Source organism: Mobula birostris, chromosome 15, assembly GCF_030028105.1.
Source record: "Mobula birostris isolate sMobBir1 chromosome 15, sMobBir1.hap1, whole genome shotgun sequence".
Lineage (NCBI taxonomy): Eukaryota > Metazoa > Chordata > Chondrichthyes > Myliobatiformes > Myliobatidae > Mobula > Mobula birostris.
Window position 1 is genome coordinate 84,938,993 of NC_092384.1, and position 25,674 is coordinate 84,964,666.

The window sequence follows — 25,674 nt, forward strand, 5'->3', positions numbered from 1 at the left end:
AACAGTTTCTTCCCCCAAGCCACCAGACTCCTTAATACCCAGAGTCTAGACTGACATCTACATCATTTATTATTATATTGTAATTTGTCCTCTACTGTGCCTATTGTCTTGTTTATTAATTATTGTCCTGCCCTGCACTGTTTTGTGCACTTTATGCAGTCCTATGCAGGTCTGTAGTCTAGTGCAGTTTTTTAAAACATAAACACGAGGAATTCTGCAGATGCTGGAAATTCAAGCAACACACATCAAAGTTGCCGGTGAACGCAGCAGGTCAGGCAGCATCTCTAGAATGAGGTATAGTCGACGTTTCGGGCCGTCGACTGCACCTCTTCCTAGAGATGCTGCCTGGCCTGCTGCGTTCACCGGCAACTTTGATGTGTGTTGAGTGCAGTTTTTATGTTGTTTTACATAGTCCAGTGTAGCCTTGCGCTGTCTCACATAGTCTAGTGTAGTTCTGTGTTGTTTCCTGCAGCACCAGGGTCCTGGAGGATCCTTGTTTTGTTTTTACTGTGTACTGCACCAGCAGCTTATGGTCGAAATGACAGTAAACTTGACTTGACTGGCGTACAGGCCCAAAGTTGCCAAATGCTCCTCATATGTTAACCCCTTCATTCCTGGAATCATCCTCATGAACCTCCTCTGGGCTCTTTCCAATGACAACACATCCTTTCTGAAATATGGGGCACAAAACTGTTGACAATACTCCAAGTGCAGCCTGACTAGTGACTTATAAAGGCTCAGCATTATCTCCTTGCTTTTATATTCTATTTCCCTTGAAATAAATGCTAACATTGCATTTGCCTTCTTTACTATAGACTTAACCTGTAAATTAACCTTCTGGGAGCCTTGCACGAGTCCCTCTGCACCTCTGATGTTTGAACCTTCTCCCCATTTAGATAATAGTCCACATTATTGTTCCTTTTACCAAAATACATCATTGTACATTTCCCAACACTGTATTCCATCTGCCATTTTTTGCCCATTCTTCTGATTTGTCCAAGTCCTGCTGCAATCACATTACTTCCTCAGCACTACCTACCCCTCTCTTCTTAAAGTGTGGTGTAACATTTGCAATTTTCCAGTCCTCTGCGACCATAAATAAAGCAATAGAGTGTGCAATAAAGAAAGGGAAACTAGATTATGAAAATAAACTAGTACAATATATAAAAATGGATAGTAAAAGTTTTTTATAAAGCAGAAAAGTGTGGCTAAAGTGAATGTAGGTCCCTTGGAGGACGAGAAGGGGGAATTAATATTGGGGAATGAAGAAATGGCTGAGGCTTTGAATGTCTATTTTGTGTCGGTCTTTACAGTGGAGGACACGTCTATCATGCTAAAGAGAGATGTTATGGATGTGATGGGAGGTGAGGACTTCAATACAATAGCTATCATTAAAGAGGTAATGCTGAGCAAACTTGTGGGCCCGAAGATAGACAAGTCCCCTGGTCCTGATGGAATGCATCCCAGGGTACTGAAAGGTATGGCAGAGGTTATAGTTGAGGCTTTGATGTTAATTTACCAAAATTCTCTGGACTCTGGGCAGATCCCGGTAGATTGGAAGATGGCAAATGTCACGTCACTGTTTAAAAAAGGATGTAGGCAAAAGGCAGATAACCATAGGGTGGTTAGTTTAACATCTGTAGTTGGGAAAATGCTTGAAGCTGTCATTAAAGAAGAAATAGTGAGGCATCTGGAAAGAAATGGATCCATCAGGCAGACGCAGCGTGGATTCAGCAAAGGGAGGTCCTGTTTAACAAACTTACTGGAGTTCTTTGAGGATATAATGAGCACAGTGGATAGAGGGGAATGCATAAAAGACTTATCCATAAGATAAGGATGCATAGAGTTGGGGGAGATATATTAGTATGGATAGAGGATTGGTAAACCAATAGAAAGCAGAAAGTTGGGATACATGGGTGTTTTTCTGGTTGGCAGTCAGTGGTGAGCGATGTGCTGCAGGGGTTGATGCTGGGCCCGCAAATGTTCACGATTTACATTAACAATCTGGAAGAGGGGACCGAGTGTAGTGTATCTAAGTTTATTGATGATACTAAATTGAGTGGAAAAGCAAATTGTTCAGAAGATACAGAGAGTCTGCAGAGAGATATAGATAGGTTAAGTGAGTGGGCAAGGGTCTGGCAGATGGAGTACAATGTTGGTAAATGTGAGGTCATCCAGTTTGGAAGGAAAAATGAAAGAGCAGATTATTATTTAAATGGTAAAAAATTGCAGCATGCTGCTGTGCAGAGGGACATGGGAGGCTTGTGCATGAATCACTGAAGGTTGGTTTGCAGGTGCAGCAGGCTATCAAGAAGGCAAATGGAATGTTGGCCTTCCTAGAGGGGTTGAATGTAAGAGCAGGGAGGTTATTCTGTAACTGTACAGGGTACTGGTGAGGCCGCACCTAGAGTACTGTGTGCAGTTCTGGTCTCCTTACTTGAGGAGGGATGTACTGGCTTTGGAGGCGGTGCAGAGGAGGTTCACTAGGTTGATTCCAGAGATGAGGGATTTAGACTATGAGGAGAGGTTGAGTCGCCTGGGTCTGTACTCGCTGGAATTCAGAAGAATGAGAGGAGATATTTTAGAGACATAATAAAATTATGAAAGGGATAGATAAGATAGAGGCAGGAAAGTTGTTTCCACTGGTAGGTGAGACTAGAACTAGGAGACATGGCTTCATGGTTCAGAGGAGTAGTTTTAGGACGGAGATGAGGAGGAACTGCTTTTCCCAGAGAGTGGTGAATCTGTGGAATTCTCTGCCCTAGGAAGCAGTGGAGGCCACCTCAGGAAATATATTTAAGACAAGGTTGGATAGATTTTTGCACAGTAGAGAATTAAAGGTTAAGGGGGAAAGCATGTAGGTGGTGGTGAGTCCATGGCCAGATCAGCCGTGATCTTATTGAACAGTGGAGCAGGCTCGATAGGCCAGATGGCTGACTCCTGCTCCTATTTCTAATGTTTTTATGACCATACCAGAATCAAGTGATTCTTGAAAGATCATGACCAATGCATCCATTATCTCTCCAGCAGCCTCTCTCAGGACTCTGGGATGTTGTCCATCTGGACTAGTGCTTTTCCCTCTCAAACTGCAGTATGAATTCAGACATATTATCATCACTGCCTTCTAAGGGTTCCTTTCCGTTCAGCTCCCTAATAAGATCTGGGTTATTACACAACATTGAATCTAAGATGGCCTTTCACCGAGTAGGCTCAAGCACAAGCTGCTCTAAAACGCCATCTCATAGGCATTCAACAAATTCCCTCTCTTGCCATCCAACATCAGCCTCATTTTCCCAATCCTCTTACATATTGAAGTCCCAGAGGCCTGGACTAGCAATCCAGAGAAAGGAGTTCCGATCTCACCTTAACATGTAGGAACCGGAATTAGAAATAATATGGAAAGCTGTGGTGGTGATGAAAAAAGTGCCAGATTACTGTAAAACCCATTTGGTTCACAACTTTGCTGCGGGGAAGGAAATCAGCCCATGGACAGTGTGTAACTCTGGAATCTGGGCAACATTGGAGTATTGTGAGCAGTTTTGGGCCCCTTATCTAAGAAAAGATATGCTGGCATTGGAGAGGGGAGGTTTACAAGGATGATTCCAGGAATAAAAGCGTTAACATATGAGAGCGTTTGATGACTCTGGGCCTCTACTCACTGGAGCTTCAAAAAATGGTGGGGGGGGGGGGGTGGGATCAATCTCATTGAAACTGATTGAATGTTGAAAGGACTCAATGGAGTGGATGTGGAGAGGACGTTTCCTTTGGTGGAGGAGTCTAGGACCAGAGGGCACATCCTCAGAATAGTGCAGCCTTTCTCAACTTTTTTGCCCTGCAGAAACCCTTGAAATAATTTTCAGATCTCAGGGAACCCCTGCATAAAAATTATTATATCTAGAGCTCACGGTACGTTAGCATGATCAGTAAGTTGTAGATATAATAATCCAAAAATAGTTGTCAATGCTCTTTTGAGTAGAGAATAAATTTTTAGCCAACCTTTCTTGGAAAAAAAAGGGCAGGTAGTTAAGTTTAGCTTACCTTTCTTGAAATCTCTTTCTTTCCCTTTCATAAATTTTAAAAACTCAGCAGGTAAACATAATAAATTTCTCAATTCTGGGTCAAACCTGAGATAAGCACACACAAATTTCACCTTCAACTGAAATGAGATAATTTCTATCCTTGCTTGTTAAACAAGAAAAAGCTTGCTCACACATGTAAGAAGTTGAAAATTGCAGCAAAATGTCCATTGCTTTCCTATGAATGGTAGGATACTCTTCTTTCACAGAAATTCAGAACCTGTCCAGGGGCAGGTCAGTAAATCTCATCTTGAGTGCACGAGCAGAGTGCAGCTCACTAAGTTCTTCCTCTTCTCTTAAAGTCAAGTTCTCAGGCTGAGCAGAAGATTCAGAGAAAGGGTCCCTCACCCAGTTATACACTTGTGTTGAAAGGAAGAAAAAAATACTGTTCAGTTTTGTTCTGCAGATCTTCCAGGAGGTTTTTCAATAAGACTTGAGACCTTCTGATCCTTCCTCACTCTCAAGCCCAAGCAGCAGAGGAAACATTTCAAGATTTCCTCTTGCAACATGATTTTTCCAAAGATTCAACTTCCCTTTAAATCCAAGAATCTTGTCACTTGAAGTCAAACCATTTTCTCTAGGGCCTTGCAGAAGTTTGTTCAACTGGTTCATATGATGAAAAATGTCTGTTTAAGTAGGCTGGATTCTGCAGCCATTCTTCATCTTCAAAGCACTTAGCAAACTATGGCTTACTATTTTCTTGAAAGTTCTCCAGCAGTTCACCTTTCAGCTCAAAAACCCTGTTGAGAACTCTTCCTCTGCTAAGCCACTGGATTTCTGTATGTAGTAGAAGATAGGTGTCCAGATTTTCACACGGGGTTTTAAACATTCTCCAGTGAACTGGTCTTAAAGCTACTAAATTGCTTGCTTCCTGTATCCTTTTACCGACTGTGACTTTATTTTCAAAAGCTTTAATCTGTTTGTTTTGAGATTCCAATAGTCCAATTTCCCTCCAATTTTCCACGACATTAGTAGTTTGTTTGCCCCCATAAGTCAGTCGGCAGGGCGTAAGGAGGATTTGGGGGAGGTAATTCGTTGCTTGGAGTACTGCAACAGGAGCGTTCCCGCGCTGGTCCAACAGAAAATTTGAAGAAGTTTTTCGATGTGAGTTCTTGATTGGAGTACCGCGCAGAGCAACAGTAGCATTTTCATGCAGGTCCGACAAAGATTTTTGATGGGAAATGCAGCCTCCATAAAAGAGAGGTACCACCTAGCGGAGCAGTCATCGTGGGAGTGGTCGTCATCGGAGTAGTCTGAGGCAGAGTAGAAAGGCTTTGGTTCAGCAGGGCTTCAGCAAAAACAGGCGGAGTCTAGGTAGGTTCATTCCTTATTACTTATTTAACTCTAGAGAGAATAGGGGTATGTCTGCACAGCCAGTGTTCTGTTCTGAGTGTCAGATTTGGAATTTCCAGGAGACTCCCAGCCTCGCTGATGGCCACATCTGCGCCAGGTGCATCGAGATGCAGCTCCTTAGAGACCGAGTTAGAGAACTGGAGATGCAGCTTGATGACCTTCGGCTTGTTCGAGAAAGTGAAGCAGTGATCGACAGGAGCTACAGGGAGGTAGTCACCCCGATGGCTACAGGAGACAGACAAATGGGTGACTGTCAGGAGAGGGAAGGGGGAACGTCAGATAGTGGAGAGCACCCCATGGCCGTCCCACTCAACAAAAAGTACTCCATTTTGAGTACTGTTGGGGGGGGGGGTGACCTACCTGGGGGAAACAACAGTAGCCATGCCTTTGGCACTGAGTCCGGCCCTGTCGCTCAGAAGGATAGGGAAAGGAAGAGGATGGCAGCAGTGATAGGGGACTCTATAGTCAGGGGGACAGATAGGTGATTCTGTGGATGCAAAAAGGAAACATGGATGGTAGCCAGGGCCCGCGATGTTTCTGAATGCACCACAATATCCTGAAAAGGGTGGGTGAGCAGCCAGAAGTCATGGTACATAGTGGTACCAATGACATAGGTAGGAAAAGGGAGGAGGTCCTGAAAAAGATGACAGGAAGTTAGGAAGGAAGTTGAGAAGCAGGACCTCAAGGGTAGTAATCTCAGGATTGCTGCCTGTGCCATGCGACAGTGAGGATAGAAATAGAGTGAGGTGGTGGATAAGTATGTGGCTGAAGAATTGGAGCAGGGGGCAGGGATTCAGGTTTCTGGATAGTTGGGACCTCCTCTGAGGCAGGTGGGACCTGCACAAAAGGGACAGGTTGCATTTGAATCCAAGGGGGACCAATATCCTTGTGGGCAGGTTTACTGGAGCTGTTGGAGTGGTTCAAAGTAATATGGCAGGGGGATGGGAACCAGTATAAGGGAGCTGAGGATGAACCAGCAGGTTTACAATTAGATGATGGGTGTGACATGAATGTAAGGAAGGACAAGCCAATGACTGGGTACAAATGAAAACAGAGCAAAGTTAAATTTTCCCACAGAGGCAGAATTCAAAAGGGTAAAGAATGCAGGATTGAAGGTGCTCTATTTAAATGCATATACATTCGGAGTAAGGTGGGTGAACTTGTGGCACAATTAGAGATTAGCCGATATGACATTGTAGGCATCACTGAGGAGGCCATAGTTGGCGTAGGCAGTGGTGTGGCTCTGTTGGCAAGAGGTGAAATTACATCTTTAGAAAGATGTGACATAGGGTCAGAGAATGTTGAATCTCTGTGGGTGGAGTTAAGAAACTGCAAGGGTAAAATAATCATTATGGAAACCATGTGTAGCCCTCCAAATAGTAGCTAAGTTGTGGGGTTGAGATTGCAAAGGGAGCTGGAAAAGGAATGTAATAAGGGTAATGTCACAATTGTAATGGGGGACTTCAATATGCAAGAGGGTTGGGAAAATCGGGCTGGTGTTGGATCGCAAGAGAGGGAAGTTGTTGAATGCCTACAAGGTGACTTTTTAGAGCAGCTTCTGCTTGAGCCTACTCAGGGAAAGACTACCTTAGACTGGGTATAATAACCCAGATCTTGTTAGGGAGCTTAACCTAAAGGAACCCTGAGAAGCCAGTGATCATAATATGACTGAATTCATACAGCAGTTTGAGAGGGAGAAGCATAACTCACATAATGGAATAAAGGGAATCACAGTGGCACGAGAGAGGAGCTTGCCCAGGTGAACTGGTCCCACAGAACATTCTGTTCTCAAATGACAGGGATAGGCAACCGTGGCTGACAAGGGAAGTTAAGGACTGCATAAAAGCCAAGGAAAGGCATATAAGGTGGCAAAAGTGAATGGGGAGTGGATGATTGGGCAGCTTTTAAAATCCAACATATGGCAACACAAAAAAAGCTATAAAAAGGGAAAGGATGAAATATGAGAGCAAATAGTCAATAATATAAAGCAGGATACTCAAAGTTTTTTCAGTTGTATAAAGAGTAAAAGAGAGGTGAGAGTTGATATTGGACCACTGGAAAATGATGCTGGTGAGGTAGTAATGGGGGACAAAGAAATGGCAGATGAACTTAATGAGTACTTTGCATCAGTCTTCACTGTGGAAGACACTAGCAGTGTGCCACAGGTCCGTGAGTGTCAGGGACCAGGAGTGAGTGCCATTGATATTACAAAGGAAAAATGCTAGGCAAGCTCAAATGTCTGAAGGTGGTTAAGTCACCTGAACTAAATCCCAGAGTCCTGAGAGAGGTTGCTGAAGAGATAATGGATGCATTGGTCATGATCTTTCAAAAATCACTTGATTCTGGTATGGTTCTGGAGGTTTGAAAGATTGTGAATGTCACTCCACTCTTTAAGAATGCAGAAAGGCAAAAGAAAGGAAATCGTAGGCCACTTAGCCCAACCTCAGTGTCTGGGAAAGCATTGAGGTCTACTATTAAGGATGATGTTTCAAGGTACTTGGAGACTAATGATAAGTCAAAATCAACATGGTTTCTGTAAAGGGAAATCTTGCCTGACAAATCTGTTAAGAGTTTTTCGAGGAAGTAACAAGCAGGGTGGACCAAGGAGAGAGGGTGGATATCATTTACTTGGATTTTCAGAAGGTATTTGATAAGCTGCCACACATGAGGCTGCTTAACAAGATAAAGTCCTATGGCATTACAGAAAAGATACTGACATGGATAGAGGAATGGCTGACAGGCAGGAGGCAGTGAGTGGGAATAAAAGGGACCTTTTCTGGTTGGCTGGTGGTGTTCCTCAGGGTGAGTATTGGGACTGCTGCTTTTCACATTGTTCGTCAAAGATTTAGATAATGAAATTGATGGCTTTGTGGCAAAGTTTGCGGATGATACGAAGATAGGTGGAGGGGCAGGTCGTGCTGAGGAAGCAATGCAATCGCAGCAGGACTCAGACAAATTGGAAGAATGGACAAAAAAAGTGGCAGATGAAATACAGAGTTGGGAAATGTGTGATAATGCATTTTGGTAAAAGGAACAATAGTGTGGACTATTAACTAAATGGGGAGAAGGTTCAAACATCAAATGTGCAGAGGGACTCGTGCAAAACTCCTAGAAGGTTAATTTACAGGTTGAGTCTGTGGTAAAGAAAGCAAATGCAATGTTGGCATTTATTTCAAGGGGAATAGAATCTAAAAACAAGGAGTCAATGCTGAGCCTTTATAAGACACTAATCTGGCTGCACTTGGAGTACTTTCAACAGTTTTGGGCCCCATATCTCAGAAAGGGTATGTTGTCATTGGAGAGAGTCCAGAGGAGGTTCACAAGGATGATTCTGGGAATGAAGGGGTTAACATATGAGGAGCGTTTGGCAGCTTTGGGCCTGAACTCACTGGAATTAGGAAGAATGTTGGGGAGGGGCGTGCGAGGATCTCATTGAAACCTACCAAATGTCGAAAGGACTAGATAAGATGGATGTGGAGAGGATGTTTCCCATGGTGGGGGTATTCAGAATTAGAGGGCACAGCCTCAAAACTGAGGGCTGTTTATAACACAGGTAAAGAGGGTTTTTTATATCCAGAGAGTAGTGAATCTGTGGAATCCTCTGCCACAGACTGCAGTGGAGGCCAAGTCCGTGGGCATATTTAAGGTGGAAGTTGATCATTTCCTGATCGGTCAGGGCATCAAAGGACATGGTGAGAAGGCAGGTGTACGGGGTTGAGTGAGATCTGGGATCAGCCATGATGGAATGGTGGAGCAGACTCGATGGACTGAATGGCCTAATTCTGCTCCTATGTCTTATGGTTTTATGGTGTTATGGGAGGGAGAGGCTGATGTCACAGGCCATGTTGGGCAAATCCAGTCACTACTCTGAAAATGCACTTCACGCTCCTCATCAGCCTACTGACCTCCCCTCTGTGTAATCAGCACTGACCAATTATCAACAACCTCCCCTATCTCATGTCAAAACCTGTGAATGGACACAAGGAAATAAGCACAGCCCTACTGCACACTGCCACAATTGCTGTTAGATTTCCTAATGGGGCCACTCAGTCACTGCCCACCACTGCAAATGCTGGTGTTGCACCTTGCGTGAGTTCAAAAATGATGTTCGTTTCAAATCAGGATCTCTCGCGGAACCCTGGTTGAGAAACCCTGGAATTGAGGGACGTTGATTTATAACAGAGATGAGGAGGAGTTACCTTAGGCAGACAGCAGTGAATCTGTGAAATTCATTTCCACATGGCTGTGGAGGCTGAGTCATTGAGTATATTTAAAGCGGAGTTTGATAATATCTGGATTAGTCAGGATGTCAAAGGTTGCGGGGAGAAGGCTGGAGAATGAGCTTGAGAGGAAAATAACCCAGCAACAATAGAATGGAGGAACAGATTTAATGGGTTGAATAAACTAATTCTGCTCCAATGCCTTATGGTTTAAGGTGCCTGAGGAACTCACGGGTCAGACAGCGTCTGTAGAGGGTCCATTTGGTCCAAATGCCCTACTTAAAACTTTATATCCATATACTTGTCCAAATATGATATGAGTGTGGCCTCTTCACGACAGTGGAAGAGGCCATGGATGGACATATTGGAAAGGGAATGGGAAGTGGAATTAAAATGGGTGGCCACTGGGAGGGGATGGTGTAATGGGGAAGGGGTGTGAGGGAGAGTGTGCAACAGGGAGGAGGATGACTGGGGAGGGGATGATGTGATGGGGAAGGGGTTGCGAGGGGTATGGGGAGGGTGTGAGGGGTATGAGGGAAGGGTGTGATGGGTATGAGGGGAGTGTGTGAGGGTAGTGGGTGTGACCAGGTGGGGGATGACTGGGGAGGGGATGATGGGATGGGGAAGGGGTTATGAGGGGTATGAGGGGAGGGTGTGAGGGGTATGAGGGGAGGGTTGCGAGTGATATGAATGGAGGGTGTGAGCGTAGTGGGTGCGACATGGAGGGGGGTGACTGGGGAGGGGACGATGTGATGGGGAAGGGGTTATGAGGGGTATGAGGGAAGGGTGTGATGGGTACTGGGTATGACCAGGTGGGGGATAACTGGGGAGGGGATGATGGGATTGGGAAGGGGGTACGAGGGGTATGGGTGTGACAGGGAGGGGATGTGAGGGATGGGCTGGATCAATGAGGGTGGGGGAAGGTGGTGAGGAAGTGGGGAAGTCAGTGTATGGGTTACGGGTCCCACTTCAAGTGTATGGTTCATCTATAGGGTGAACTGGCAAGTGCCCCGGAGCCTGAAGTAGCTATGACACCCATCCTGTACCCTTGGAGGCAGAAGGTCGTAGCAGAGGGACTAGCAAGGGTTCGACGGGCCTGGGTCATCCCTCCCATCGCCGTCTCCGAGAACAGCAGGAAGATCCCATTCCAGCTGGTGCAGGTGCGCAAAATGGAATTAGGGTCCTGGGATCCCCATCAATTCTGGGACAACTCTCCCTCCCCCACCTGGTGCCTGTGGGATGCAGAATCCAATCCAGGGTCCACACTGGGTGCCTGGGTGATTCCAGACACCTTGACAGTGATCTCCAGGTATCAACCCAACATTGCTCCTTTGCCAGCAAGTGGGACGAGTGTAACCTGGTAGCAGAGTCAGCGTGGAGGAGTTGGCCAAGGAGTCTGTCTATTACTAGGCAGTGGCTGGGACATTCCTGGCCCTCAGTTACAGACTCTTGGACAGGCTGCTGTCTGCAAAGGCTTGAACCCCCACCCAGCAAGAGACTCGCACCTGGGCAGGGTCTGTGCCGAGGACGGAGTGGGGACCTGGGCAGGGTCTGTGCCGAGGACGGAGTGGGGATGGATGGGGTGCAGGAGACTCGCACCTGGGCAGGGTCTGTGCCGAGGACGGAGTGGGGATGGATGGGGTGCAGGGGGAGCAGCACCTGGGCAGGGTCTGTGCCGAGGACGGAGTGGGGATGGATGGGGTGCAGGGGGAGCAACACCTGGGCAGGGTCTGTGCCGAGGACAGAGTGGGGATGGAGGGGTGCAGGGGGAGCAGCACCGTGTATGAAGACGGGCCTGGGCCACACTGCCCTGTTGGTCATCGGGCAGTGTCTGATGTCACAACAGCAGGGAAATGCTGGAGTTGCCAGAGAAACAAGGCATTATCAATGCTGAATGATTCTATTTGATTTGCCAACAGATTAAATCAGACAAGCTTTCCAGCAAAGTGATCTACAGTATTAAAGGGCCAGGGGTGGATGAGGAGCCCAGGGGAATCTTCACCATTGAGCCAGACACAGGACTGGTCCTTTTGACCACAGTGCTCGACCGGGAGGAGAAGAGCAGCTACAAGGTAGGGGATGTGAGCGGGTGACTGAGAGAGCAGTCTGTCTGCAGACTGGATGTAATAGTGCTCGTCTATTTCACACAGATCAAAGCTTATGCTGTGGGTGAGACGGGAGCCCCTCTGGAAGATCCCACTGATCTGGAGATCATTGTCATCGACCAGAATGATAACCGGCCCATCTTTGACCAGCAGTACTTTATTGGACATGTGCTCGAGGGATCCGCTCCAGGTCAGTAATGGGGAACTGGTGATCACATAATGAGCGAGTTAAACTGCCTTCATTGGACGGGAAGTTCAGAAAAAGGATTGGGACACAATGGTATAGCTGTGAGACCTTACGTGGAGTACAGTGTGCAGGTCTGGTTGCCATGCCATAGGGAGGATGTGACTAAACTAGAACAGGTGCTGAAAAGCCTCACGAGGATGTTACTGGGACCAGAGGGCTTGGGTTATAAGGAGAGGCTGGGAATGTTTTCCCTGGAGAGAAGGATTATAGAGGATTGTAAAATCATGAGGGGCGGAGATAAGGTGAGATAAAGTTCAGAGTAAATTTATTAACAGAGTACGTATATGTCACCGTATATAACTCTGAGATTCATCTTCTTGTAGACATTCACAATAAATACAGAGAAACAATAATAGTGAATAAATAAGCAATTAATATCAATAGGATGAGATGAAGTGTCCTTGAAGATGAGTCCATTGGTTGTGGGAACAGTTCAGTGATGGGGTGAGTGAAGTTATCCCCTTTGATTCTGGAGCCTGATGATTGAGGAGTGGGTCCTGCTGGCAGCAGTGAGAAGAGAGTGTGGTCTGCGTGATGGAGGGGCCTTGATGATGGATGCTGCTCTCCTGCATTCAGTGTAGGTGTATGCAGTGGTGGGGATGGATTTACCTGTGATGGACTGGGCTGTATCCATTACTCTTTGCAGGTGTAACCCGCTCAGCATGCTTGTATGTCAACTTGGCTCGATAGCTGACTCGGCTAACAGCCATGTGACTGAGCGATGAAAAGGCTTCTGTTCATAAGCAATATACGTCTAGGGTCAGTGTGATTTAGTGTTCAACCAAACAGGTACGTTGGGATGTTCTGATTAACGGAACCACGATTTGAGCAAATGCTTTATAAATACTGCCCATACACAAATACTGGTTGGCAAGAAATAACAGACTGCACACTGCATAAAAATTATAAAGAAAATTATTTCAAATTTCAGCTTTATCACACAGTTATCAAGAGAAAGAAAAGAAAAAAATTAGAAGGCCCCATTACAGTTAAACCAGTCTAAATGACCGGTGGAGCTCATCTCTTCCAGAAGCTGAGTATAACCATTACTCACAGCTCTGAATTCTCATCACCAAACACCAGTAGAGCTTCCCACCTTGGACTCCTTCATCTTGTGAAGCACTCCTTGCAATTTTTTTCTTCCCGTTGGATCAGATCCTACAGGCATCTCTCCCGATCTTCTCGGCATCTCCCACCAAAAGACTGTGAACCCCAGAAGTGTCCATCAGAAATCTCTCTCTGCTCAGCTGTCTCTAGAACCTGATCATAGTGCCACCATTCTGAATGGCTGACACATTATTCCTAAGCTGAGTAACTTACCCTTAGTCAAAACCAAAACATTCTCCCTGCAGGGGACACTGCTTTTACAGAAAACTTCGAAAGGAAATACCCCACAGCATAGCAGCAGAAATCTTAGCCAGGGCATTACACTCCCCCCCCCCGCCCCACCACCACCAAAAATAGGCATGTCCTCATGACTTTGAAATTTATTAAACCGTTATTAATAACACAGTATTCAAATTAATTTTGTGATTTCAGGACCCCCAATCTATTCGTAAATGGCAGTAATATATCTCGCTTTTGAGATAGACACAGCACTCCCCAGTGTGTCACGTGCCAGCCTATCTGGGGGTTTCCTGATTCTCTGAGAGCTTATTATCTCACCTTCAGCTTCTTCAGCCTCAGGCACTCCTTGTGACTCATCCTGTCTACTTGGGGATGCCTCCCCCTGTCTGTTACTCCAGTGACCCAGGTCCTCCTGTCATCTGACTGAGCTCAGCTTCATCTAGTTTCCCCTCACTGTCTATCATCACATCTGCCTGCCAACTGGTAGTCTTCTCCTTTACATCTGGGAGATTCAGGAATCTCTTCATCGAGTCTTGGGGAGTTTGCATTAGGTAACACACGCCACATCCCAATTTCTTCTTCCTCTGAGTCTGTACGGTATTCAATAAAGTTACTTCGAACTCAATGGCTGTGAAGACGGATGAAGGCTGCAACAAATCCATCAGCTCCCATCGTTGTGGTGTCCATGCCATTGGAATCAGTTGGTTGATTTGTGAAGTATCGTGTGCTTCTTGGAGTGCAACATCAAGTACACGTTAAACAAATACACGCACAGGTGTCTTCACTCTGTGGGCCACTTCTTCAGAACGAAGACCATCATCCTCGACCTCGAGGGATAGCCACCACCACAACGATGGTATTCAATGGTTGGGACCTTTTCGGGTCTTTCTGCTATTTGCCTTTCTGTTCTGCTTCTGTGCAGAGTTCTACTTGGTGTAGGTTCCCCGTCAGGCTCTGGGGTAGAAGGTGATTCTGATGGAAATTTTGACACGGCCATTCCCAGCCTCAGAAAACTGGCAAATTTGGCAACTGGCTCTCCACTATGTAAGGTGCACATGCCCAGCAATCGGCTAACTTCTACTTCCCTGGTACCCCAATTTCTTATTGAAGTTCTGTCTCCATACTGAGAGGTCAAGAGAACCTAATCTTTTGATCATATCTCATCTTGTTTCCTTGATTTTCCTTGGTGACAGAAACCACAGCTAGCTCATAAGCCTTTTGCAGTTCTTTCCTCATGTCAGACACACTTGAGATACGTCTTCTGTGGCAAGCCATCACTCCTGGTTCCAAAACAGAGATCTAAAGGCAATCTCGCTTTGAACCCGAGCATCAAATAGTATGGAAAGCAGTCCCATTCTGTGTACAATTGTAGTAGTGTACCAAATGCCTAATATATTGACTCCACTTGTTCTTTTTGCTGATATCCAGGGTTCCAGACATGTCTAACAATGTCCAATTGAAGCTTTCAGTCTGGGGATCACCCAGAGGGTGATAGGGCCTGGTCCTTGACTTCTCGACTCCAAGCATGCCCAGTAACTCATGTATGGTCCGACTCTCAAAATCTCTTCCCTGGTTATGATGTATTCTTCTTGGGGGGTGATAATGAACAAAATACTTCTCCGATAATACTTTGGCAACTGTGGATGGGGAAGGCTTGAGCATATCTGGTGTAGTGATCAGTGATGACCATAGGAGACAAAAAGACACAGGAGTAGAATTAGGCCATTTGGCCTATCGAGTCTGCTTTGCCATTTAATCATGGTTGATCCTTTTTTCTACTCTTCAGCCCCACTCCCCGGCCTTCTCCCCATAACCTTTGATGCTGTAGCCAATCAAGAACCTATTTAATCTCCACCTTAAAAACACACAATGACCTGGCCTCCACAGCTGTCTGTGGTAATAGTTTCCATAAATTCACCACCCTCTGGCTAAAGAAATTTATCTGCATCTCTGTTTTAAACGGACACCCCTCAATCCTGAGGCTGTGTCCTCTTGTCCTAGGCTCTCCCACCATGGGAAACATCCTTTCCACATCTACTCTATCTAGGCCTTTCAGCATTTGAAAGGTTTCAATAAGATCCCCTCTCATCCTTCTGAATTCCAGAGAGTACAGGCCCCAAGCCATCAAACTTTCCTCATATGATAACCCTTTCATTCACAAAACCATCCTTGTGAACCTCCTCTGAACCCTCTCCAATGCCAGCACATCTTTTCTTAGATAAGGAGCCCAAAACTGTTTACAATACTCAAGGTGAGGCCTTAACAGAGTCTTACAAAGCCTCAGCATCACATACAAGAGAGAATCTGCAGATTCTCGCAATCCAAGCAATGCACAGAAAATGCTGGAGGAACTCAGCAAACCAGGCAGCATCTCTGGGAAAAAGTACAGTCGACATATAATTTCTTCAGAGAATTCCAGCAGGTTTGTCAGGCAAGATTCGTTAACACAAGAGGGCACATTTTTAAGTTACTTGGAAGTAGGTACAGAGGAGATGTCAGGGGCAAGTTTTTTACGCAGAGAGTGGTGAGTGCGTGGAATGGGCTGCCAGCAAAGGTAGTGGAGATGGATACGATAGGGTCTTTTAAGAGCTCCTGGATAGGTACATGGAGCTTCAAAAATTAGAGGGCTAAGGCTAACCCTAGGTAATTTCTAAAATAAGTACATGTTTGGCACAGCATCATGGGCCAAAGGGCCTGTATTGTGCTGCAGAGTTTTCTATGTTTCTATGTTTATAAGATTTTCCCTTAAGGAAACCATGCTGACTTTGTCCTATCTTGTCCTCTGTCACCCAATACTCCATAACCTCATCCTTAACAATTGACTGCAACATCTTCCCAACTGCTGAGGTCAGGCTAACTGGTCTATAATTTCCTTTTTGCTGCCTTAAAGAATTGAGTGACATTTTCTATTTTCCATGCCAGGGTCCAGTGATTCTTGAAAGATCATTACTACTGCTTCCACAATCTCTACCATGACCTCTTTCATAACCCCTGGGTGCATTTCATCTGGTCCAGGTGACTTAATCACATGTAGGTCTTTCAGCCTTTTGAGCACCTTCTCCCTTTTAATAGTAACTGCATCCACTTCTCTTCCCTCACACCCTTCAACTTCTGGCACACTGCTAGTGTCTTCCACAGTGAAGACTGATGCAAAATACTCATTTAGTTCATCTGCCATCTCCTTGTCCCCCATTATTATTTACTGTGCCTCATTTTCAAGCGGTTCTATATCCACCCTCATCTCTCTTATATTTTATGTACTTGAAAAAGCTTTTTCTATCCACTTTGAAATTGTTTGCTAGCTTACTTTCTTATCTCATATTTTCCCTCCTTAAGTTTCTTTAAGTGCAGGTTCGATGTTGTCGTTTAAAGTTAAACTGGACAGGAAGGGAATGGAGGGTTATGGGCTGAGTGCAGGTGGGTGGGACTAGGCGAGGGTAAGAGTTCGGCACGGACTAGAAGGGCCGAGATGGCCTGTTTCCGTGCTGTAATTGTTACGTGGTTATATGGTTATAAGTCGCTTTCTGTGGATTTTCATAAGCTTCCCAATTCTCTGTCTTCCTGCTAATTTTTCCTTTGTTGTTTGCCCCCTCTTTCATTTTTACATTAGCTCTGACTTTGCTTGTCAGCCACGGTTGTACTATTTTGCCATTTGATTATTTCTTTGTTTTTGCAATACATCTATCCTGCACCTTCCTCATTTTTCCTAGAAACTCACACCATTGTTGCTCTGCTGTCATGCCTGCCAGTATCTCCTTCCAGTTTACTTTGGCCAACACCTCACTCATACCACTGTAATTTTCTTTACTCCACTGAAATACTGCTACATCAGACTTTACCTTCTCCCTATCAAATTTCAGGTTGAACTCAGCCATATTCTGATCACTGCCTCCTAAGGGTTCTTTTACTTTAAGCTCCCTAATCACCTCTGGTTCATTACATAACATCCCCTGGTAACTCAATGACAAACTGTTCTAAAAAGCCATCTCATAGGCATTCAACAAATTCACTCTCTTGAGATCCATTACCAAACCAAATTTCCCAATCTACCTTCATGTTCGTAGTATTGCCTTTTGACATGCCTTTTCTATTTCCTGTTGTCATCTGTAGACCACATCCCAGCTACTGTTGGGGGGCCTGTATATAACTGCCATCAGGGTCCACTTACATTTGTAGACTCTTAACTCAATGCACAATGATTCAACATCTTCTGATCCTATGACATATCTTACTATTGATTTGATGCCAATTCTTTACCAATAGAGCCACACCACCCTCTCTGCCTATCTTCCTATCCCTCAGATACAACGTGTAACCTTGGACATTCAGCTCCCAACTACAACCATCCTTCAGCCATGATTTAGTGATGGCCACAGCACCATTCCTGACAATCTGCAACAAGATCATCCACTTTATTTCTCATACTCTGTGCATTGAGTATAAAATGCACTTTTACTGTACTCACTACCCTTTTTGATTTTGTTTCCCTGATGCACTGATACTCACCCTGCTGGCTGCAATTATCTACCTGCCCTTCCTAACAGTCTGACTGCACGCTGTCTTTGCTTTCTTACCACCTGTCCTTTCCTGAGTCCCTTCACTCTGGTTCCCACACCACCCCCCACCCCGCCAAATTAATTTAAACCCTTCCCAACAGCTCCAACAAACCTGCCCACAAGGATATTGGTCCCCCTTGGGTTCAGGTGCAACCCGTCACTTTTGAACAGGTCATACCTCCCCCAGAAGAGATCCCAATGAAGCCCTGCCCCTGCACTGGCTTCTCAGCCACGCATTTATCTGCCAAATCACCCAGTTTCTACCCTCACTGGCTCATGGCACACGTCGCAATCCAGAAATTACTACCCGGGAGGTCCTGCTTCTCTACCTTGCTCTCTAAATTCTCTCTTCAGGATCTCTTTGCTTTCCCTTCCTATCTCATACTGCACCACGGACCTATGCTCAGTGCCAGTAACCTGGTCTCCGTGGTCTTCCTCTGGGAGGTCATCCCCCCCACCACAACAGTACCCAAGACGGTAAACTTATTACTGAGGGGAATAGCTCTTCACATTTCCGTTTCTCCTGACAGTTACCCAGCTACTCACCTCCTGCATCTCTGGGGTGACTACTTCCCTGTAACTCTGATCGATGATCTCCTCACTCTCCCATACAAGCCAAAGCTCATCCAGCTGTTGCTCCAGATCCCTAACACGGTCTTCAAGGAGCTGGAGCCGGATGCACTTCACACAGGTGTGGTTCCCCGGGAGACTCTGGGTCTCCCAGGACTCCAGCATCCGGCATCAAGAGCACACAATGGCCAGTTACTAGACTAGGTCCAGTAAGAGAGAGAAAAGGGAACTTTAATAGAAGCTTACTCCGAGCCAACGCCTCTCTCGAGCCAAAGCCTGACACTCCTGCTCCCAAGAATGGCCAACCCACTTGTCCCTTCTGTGCCTTTAAACCAGCATCTCCGACCTCGTTGCTGTGGCCTTCTCCTGCTGCTGATTGGGCCGTCGGAATGAGCCTGAGCCTGAATTTCTAAGGTAGGAGCATGTTCCCACAAAGTTGTGCCGAACATGTCCCTGCCTTAGAAATTACTAGGCTTACCCATAGCCCTCTATTTTTCTAAGCTCCATGTACCTATCCAAAAATCTCTTAAAAGACCCTATTGTATCCCCCTCCACCACTGTGGCCGGCAGCCCATTTCACGCACTCACCACTCTCTGCGTAAAAAACTTACCCCTGACATCTCCCCTGTACCTACTCCCCAGCACCTTAAACCTGTGTTCTCTTGTGGCAACCATTTCAGCCCTGGGAAAAAGCCTCTGACTATCCACATGATCAATGCCCCTCATCATCTTATACACCTCTATCAGATCACCTCTCATCCTCCATCGCTCCAAGGAAAAAAGGCCGAGTTTACTCAACCTGTTTTCATAAGGCATGCTCCCCAATCCAGGCAACATCCTTGTAAATCTCCTCTGCACCCTTTCTATGGTTTCCACGTCCTTCCTGTAGTAAGGTGACCAGAACTGAGCACAGTACTCCAAGTGGGGTCTGATCAGGGTCCTATATAGCTGCAACATTACCTCTCGGCTCTTAAATTCAATTCCACGATTGATGAAGGCCAATACACTGTATGCCTTCTTAACCACGGATTTAACCTGCGCAACAGCTTTGAGTGTCCTATGGACTCGGACCCCAAGATCCCTCTAATCCTCCACACTGCCAAGAGTCTTACCATTAATACCATATTCTGCCATCATATTTGACCTACCAAAATGAACCATTTCACACTTATCTGGGTTGAACTCCATCTGCCACTTCTCAGCCCAGTTTTACATCTTATCAATGTCCTGCTGTAACCTCTGACAGCACTCCACACTATCCACAACACCCCCAACCTTTGTGTCATCAGCAAATTTACTAATCCATCCCTCCACTTCCTCATCCAGGTCATTTATAAAAATCACAAGGAGTAGGGGTCCCAGAACAGATCCCTGAAGCACTCCATTGGTTACTGGCCCCCATGCAGAATATGACCCGTCTACAATCACTCTTTGCCTTCTGTGGGCAAGCCAGTTCTGGATCCACAAAGCAATGTCCCCTTGGATCCCATGCCTCCTTACTTTCTCAATAAGCCTTGCATGGGGTACCTTATCAAATGCCTTGCTGAAATCCATATACACTACATCTACTGCTCTTCCTTCATCAACACACACAAAAAATTGCTGGTGAACGCAGCAGGCCAGGCAGCATCTATAGGAAGAGGTACAGCCGACGTTTCGGGCCAGGACTGTCCTGACGAAGGGTCCCGGCCTGAAATGTCAACTGCACCTCTTCCTATAGATGCTGCCTGGCCTGCTGCGCTCACCAGCATTTTTGTGGGTGTTGCTTGAATTTCCAACATCTGCAGATTTCCTCGTGTCTTCCTTCGGCAATGTGTTTAGTCACACCCTCAAAAAATTCAATCAGGCTCATAAGGCACGACCTGCCCGTGACAAAGCCATGCTGACTATTCCTAATCATATTATGCCTCTCCAAATGTTCATAAATCCTGCCTCTCAGGATCTTCTCCATCAACTTACCAACCACTGAAGTCAGACTCAGTTGCTGTGGCCCGCTCCTGCTGCTGATTGGACCGTCGGAATGAGCCTGAACACCCGTGAAACCCTCCTTTTAAACCAGCGTCTCCGACCTGAAGGAAACCTCGTTGCTGTGGTTTGCTTCTGCCACTGACTGAGCCGTTGGATAATCATCAGTACTAAGGCCCCAGATTTCTAGGCTACTAAGTGACGTCAACATAAATGTGTCAAATACCGGTTATAAAAGGATCTGTGAAGCAGGGTTACCTGAGAACTTGTGTCAAGTATGGCTCTAGCATAAATACCCTCGATCTGTGGGGATACACTGGAGCTTGGCCCGACTAAGCCATCAGGAATAAGGTTTTACACTTTAGTGTTTTCCTTTATCCATTGATAGGGACATGTTCTCTCCAAGATGCCAGAGTCACCGAGTCTCGTTAACAGCAATCTATGCTGGGTAACTCACCGAGTCTCGGTAACAGCAAGCTATGCTGGGTAACTCACCGAGTCTCGTTAACAGCAATCTATGCTGGGTATCTCACCGAGTCTCAGTAACAGCAAACTATGCTGGGTAACTCACCGAGTCTCGGTAACAGCAATCTATGCTGGGTAACTCACCGAGTCTTGGTACAGCAATCTATGCTGGGTAGTGGGATTCACCGAGTCTTGGTAACAGCAATCTATGCTGGGTAACTCACCGAGTCTCGGTACAGCAATCTATGCTGGGTAGTGGGATTCACCGAGTCTTGGTAACAGCAATCTATGCTGGGTAACTGACCGAGTCTCGGTAACAGCAATCTATGCTGGGTAACTCACCGAGTCTCGGTACAGCAATCTATGCTGGGTAGTGGGATTCACCGAGTCTCGGTAACAGCAATCTATGCTGGGTAACTCACCGAGTCTCGGTAACAGCAATCTATGCTGGGTAACTCACCGAGTCTCGTTAACAGCAATCTATGCTGGGTATCTCACCGAGTCTCGGTAACAGTAATCTATGCTGGGTAACTCACCGAGTCTCGGTAACAGCAATCTATGCTGGGTAACTCACCGAGTCTTGGTACAGCAATCTATGCTGGGTAGTGGGATTCACCGAGTCTTGGTAACAGCAATCTATGCTGGGTAACTCACCGAGTCTCGGTACAGCAATCTATGCTGGGTAGTGGGATTCACCGAGTCTTGGTAACAGCAATCTATGCTGGGTAACTGACCGAGTCTTGGTAACGGCAATCTATGCTGGGTAACTCACCGAGTCTCGGTACAGCAATCTATGCTGGGTAGTGGGATTCACCGAGTCTCGGTAACAGCAATCTATGCTGGGTAACTCACCGAGTCTCGGTAACAGCAATCTATGCTGGGTAACTCACCGAGTCTCGTTAACAGCAATCTATGCTGGGTATCTCACCGAGTCTCGATAACAGCAATCTATGCTGGGTAACTCACCGAGTCTCGGTAACAGCAATCTATGCTGGGTAGTGGGATTCATCAAGTCTCGGTAACAGCAATCTATGCTGGGTAACTCAACGAGTCTCGGTAACAGCAATCTATGCTGGGTAATTCACCGAGTCTCGGTAACAGCAATCTATGCTGGGTAACTCAGCGAGTCTCGGTAACAGCAATCTATGCTGGGTAACTCACCAAGTCTCGTTAGCAGCAATCTATGCTGGGTAACTCACCAAGTCTCATTAACAGCAATCTATGCTGGGTAGTGGGATTCACCGAGTCTCGGTAACAGCAATCTATGCTGGGTAACTCACCGAGTCTTGGTACAGCAATCTATGCTGGGTAGTGGGATTCACCGAGTCTTGGTAACAGCAATCTATGCTGGGTAACTCACCGAGTCTCGGTACAGCAATCTATGCTGGGTAATGGGATTCACCGAGTCTTGGTAACAGCAATTTATGCTGGGTAACTCACCGAGTCTCGGTAACAGCAATCTATGCTGGGTAACTCACTGAGTCTCGGTACAGCAATCTATGCTGGGTAGTGGGATTCACCGAGTTTCGTTAACAGCAATCTATGCTGGGTAACTCACCGAGTCTCGGTAACAGCAATCTATGCTGGGTAACTCACCGAGTCTCGGTAACAGCAATCTATGCTGGGTAACTCACCGAGCCTCGGTAACAGCAATCTATGCTGGGTAACTCACCGAGTCTCAGTAACAGCAATCTATGCTGGGTAACTCACCGAGTCTCGTTAACAACAATCTATGCTGGGTATCTCACCGAGTCTCGGTAACAGCAATCTATGCTGGGTAACTCACCGAATCTCGTTAACAGCAATCTATGCTGGGTAGTGGGATTCACCGAGTCTCGGTAACAGCAATCTATGCTGGGTAACTCAACGAGTCTCGTTAACAGCAATCTATGCTGGGTAGTGGGATTCATCGAGTCTCGGTAACAGCAATCTATGCTGGGTAACTCAACGAGTCTCGGTAACAGCAATCTATGCTGGGTAACTCAACGAGTCTCGGTAACAGCAATCTATGCTGGGTAACTCACCAAGTCTCGGTACAGCAATCTATGCTGGGTAGTGGGATTCACCGAGTCTTGGTAACAGCAATCTATGCTGGGTAACTCACCGAGTCTCGGTAACAGCAATCTATGCTGGGTAACTCACCGAGTCTCGGTAACAGTAATCTATGCTGGGTAACTCACCGAGTCTCGTTAACAGCAATCTATGCTGGGTAGTGGGATTCATTGAGTCTCGGTAACAGCAATCTATGCTGGGTAACTCAACGAGTCTCGGTAACAGCAATCTATGCTGGGTAACTCAACGAGTCTCGGTAACAGCAATCTATGCTGGGTAACTCACCGAGTCTTGTTAGCAGCAATCTATGCTGGGTAACTCACCAAGTCTCGTTAACAGCAATCTATGCTGGGTAACTCACCGAGTCTCGGTAACAGCAATCTATGCTGGGTAACTCACCGAGTCTCGGTAACAGCAATCTATGCTGGGTAACTCACCGAGTCTCGTTAGCAGCAATCTATGCTGGGTAACTCACCAAGTCTCGTTAACAGCAATCTATGCTGGGTAGTGGGATTCACCGAGTCTCGGTAACAGCAATCTATGCTGGGTAACTCACCGAGTCTCGGTACAGCAATCTGTGCTGGGTAGTGGGATTCACCGAGTCTTGGTAACAGCAATCTATGCTGGGTAACTCACCGAGTCTCGGTAACAGCAATCTATGCTGGGTAACTCACCGAGTCTCGGTACAGCAATCTATGCTGGGTAGTGGGGTTCACCGAGTTTCGTTAACAGCAATCTATGCTGGGTAACTCACCGAGTCTCGGTAACAGCAATCTATGCTGGGTAACTCACCGAGTCTCGTTAACAGCAATCTATGCTGGGTATCTCACCGAGTCTCAGTAACAGCAATCTATGCTGGGTAACTCACCGAGTCTCGGTAACAGCAATCTATGCTGGGTAACTCACCGAGTCTCGTTAACAGCAATCTATGCTGGGTAGTGGGATTCACCGAGTCTCGGTAACAGCAATCTATGCTGGGTAACTCAACGAGGCTCGTTAACAGCAATCTATGCTGGGTAACTCACCGAGTCTCGGTAACAGCAATCTATGCTGGGTAACTCAACGAGTCTCGGTAACAGCAATCTATGCTGGGTAACTCAACGAGTCTCGGTAACAGCAATCTATGCTGGGTAACTCACCGAGTCTCGGTACAGCAATCTATGCTGGGTAGTGGGATTCACCGAGTCTTGGTAACAGCAATCTATGCTGGGTAACTCACCGAGTCTCGGTAACAGCAATCTATGCTGGGTAACTCACCGAGTCTCGGTAATAGCAATCTATGCTGGGTAGTGGGATTCACCGAGTCTCGTTAACAGCAATCTATGCTTGGTAACTCACTGAGTCTCGTTAACAGCAATCTATGCTGGGTAACTCACCGAGTCTCGGTAACAGCAATCTATGCTGGGTATCTCACCGAGTCTCGGTAACAGCAATCTATGCTGGGTAACTCACCGAGTCTCGGTAACAGCAATCTATGCTGGGTAACTTAACTCAGCGAGTCTCGGTAACAGCAATCTATGCTGGGTAGTGGGATTCACCGAGTCTCGGTAACAGCAATCTATGCTGGGTAAATCACCGAGTCTCGGTAACAGCAATCTATGCTGGGTAACTCACCGAGTCTCGTTAACAGCAATCTATGCTGGGTAACTTAACTCAGCGAGTCTCGGTAACAGCAATCTATGCTGGGTAACTCACCGAGTCTCGGTAACAGCAATCTATGCTGGGTATCTCACCGAGTTTCGTTAACAGCAATCTATGCTGGGTAACTCACCGAGTCTCGTTAACAGCAATCTATGCTGGGTAACTCACCGAGTCTCGTTAACAGCAATCTATGCTAGGTAACTCACCGAGTCTCGTTAACTGCAATCTATGCTGGGTACCTCACCGAGTCTCGTTAACTGCAATCTATGCTGGGTAACTCAGCGAGTCTCGGTAACAGCAATCTATGCTGGGTATCTCACCGAGTCTCGGTAACAGCAATCTATGCTGGGTATCTCACCGAGTCTCGGTAACAGCAATCTATGCTGGGTGACTCATCGAGTCTCGTTAACCATGGTATACGGTGGGCAACTCATGGTGCAGGAGTGGTGAACCCTGCCTGTCAAGAAGTAAAAACGAGCACTCGAAAACCTGTGCCCAAAAAAGAGGGCCTTTCACGCTTCAGAGGCCCAATTGATTGAGCATGTGAACCATCAGCCGCGTACACACCCACAATCAATCCGATACGTTCAGTTCAGGGCACAAGGTGTTTGGAAAAGATAGAAGTGAGAAAGGAGCCTATTCAGCAATTGCATTTTCTATTTGTCCTTAGAGATCAAATAGAAAATCCAATAGCTTACATTCAAAAACAGGGAGGGAGGAATGTTGAAGGGATGGTAGGGATGAGGAACGGGGAAGGGGAGATGTTGAGGAACATGAAGAGAAAGCAGGATATTGAGAACAGGAATGGAGCAACATTAAGGAGTATGAAGGCAGGGATGTTAAGATGGGGAGATAGGGATAATGTTTGTGGAAAAAGATGTTGAGGAGGGAGGAATGAGGAACAGTGAGAGAGATGTTGAGGGGGAGAGAGGGATGAGTGTTGAGAAGAGAGATGTTGAAGGGAAGGTAGGGATGTGGAATGGTGAGGGACTAATATCGATGGAGAAGTAAGGAATAAGGAGAGATATTAAGGGGGAGAGACAGGAGGGATGGTGAAGAATGTAGAGGGAAAGAGGA

At 46.3% G+C, this 25,674-nt stretch overlaps 1 protein-coding gene across 2 annotated transcripts in view; it reads left to right on the top strand.

Annotated features, from left to right (window-relative positions):
* cdh15 (cadherin 15, type 1, M-cadherin (myotubule)) overlaps window positions 1–25,674 on the top strand; it is a 110,060-nt gene that overhangs the window by 14,597 nt on the left and 69,789 nt on the right. For both annotated transcript variants that reach the window (XM_072280056.1, XM_072280055.1), the window contains exons 2-4: window positions 10,642–10,809; window positions 11,569–11,721; window positions 11,800–11,944. In XM_072280056.1, the coding sequence (XP_072136157.1) occupies window positions 10,642–10,809; window positions 11,569–11,721; window positions 11,800–11,944 (466 nt within the window). The remainder of the gene's footprint in view (window positions 1–10,641; window positions 10,810–11,568; window positions 11,722–11,799; window positions 11,945–25,674) is intronic.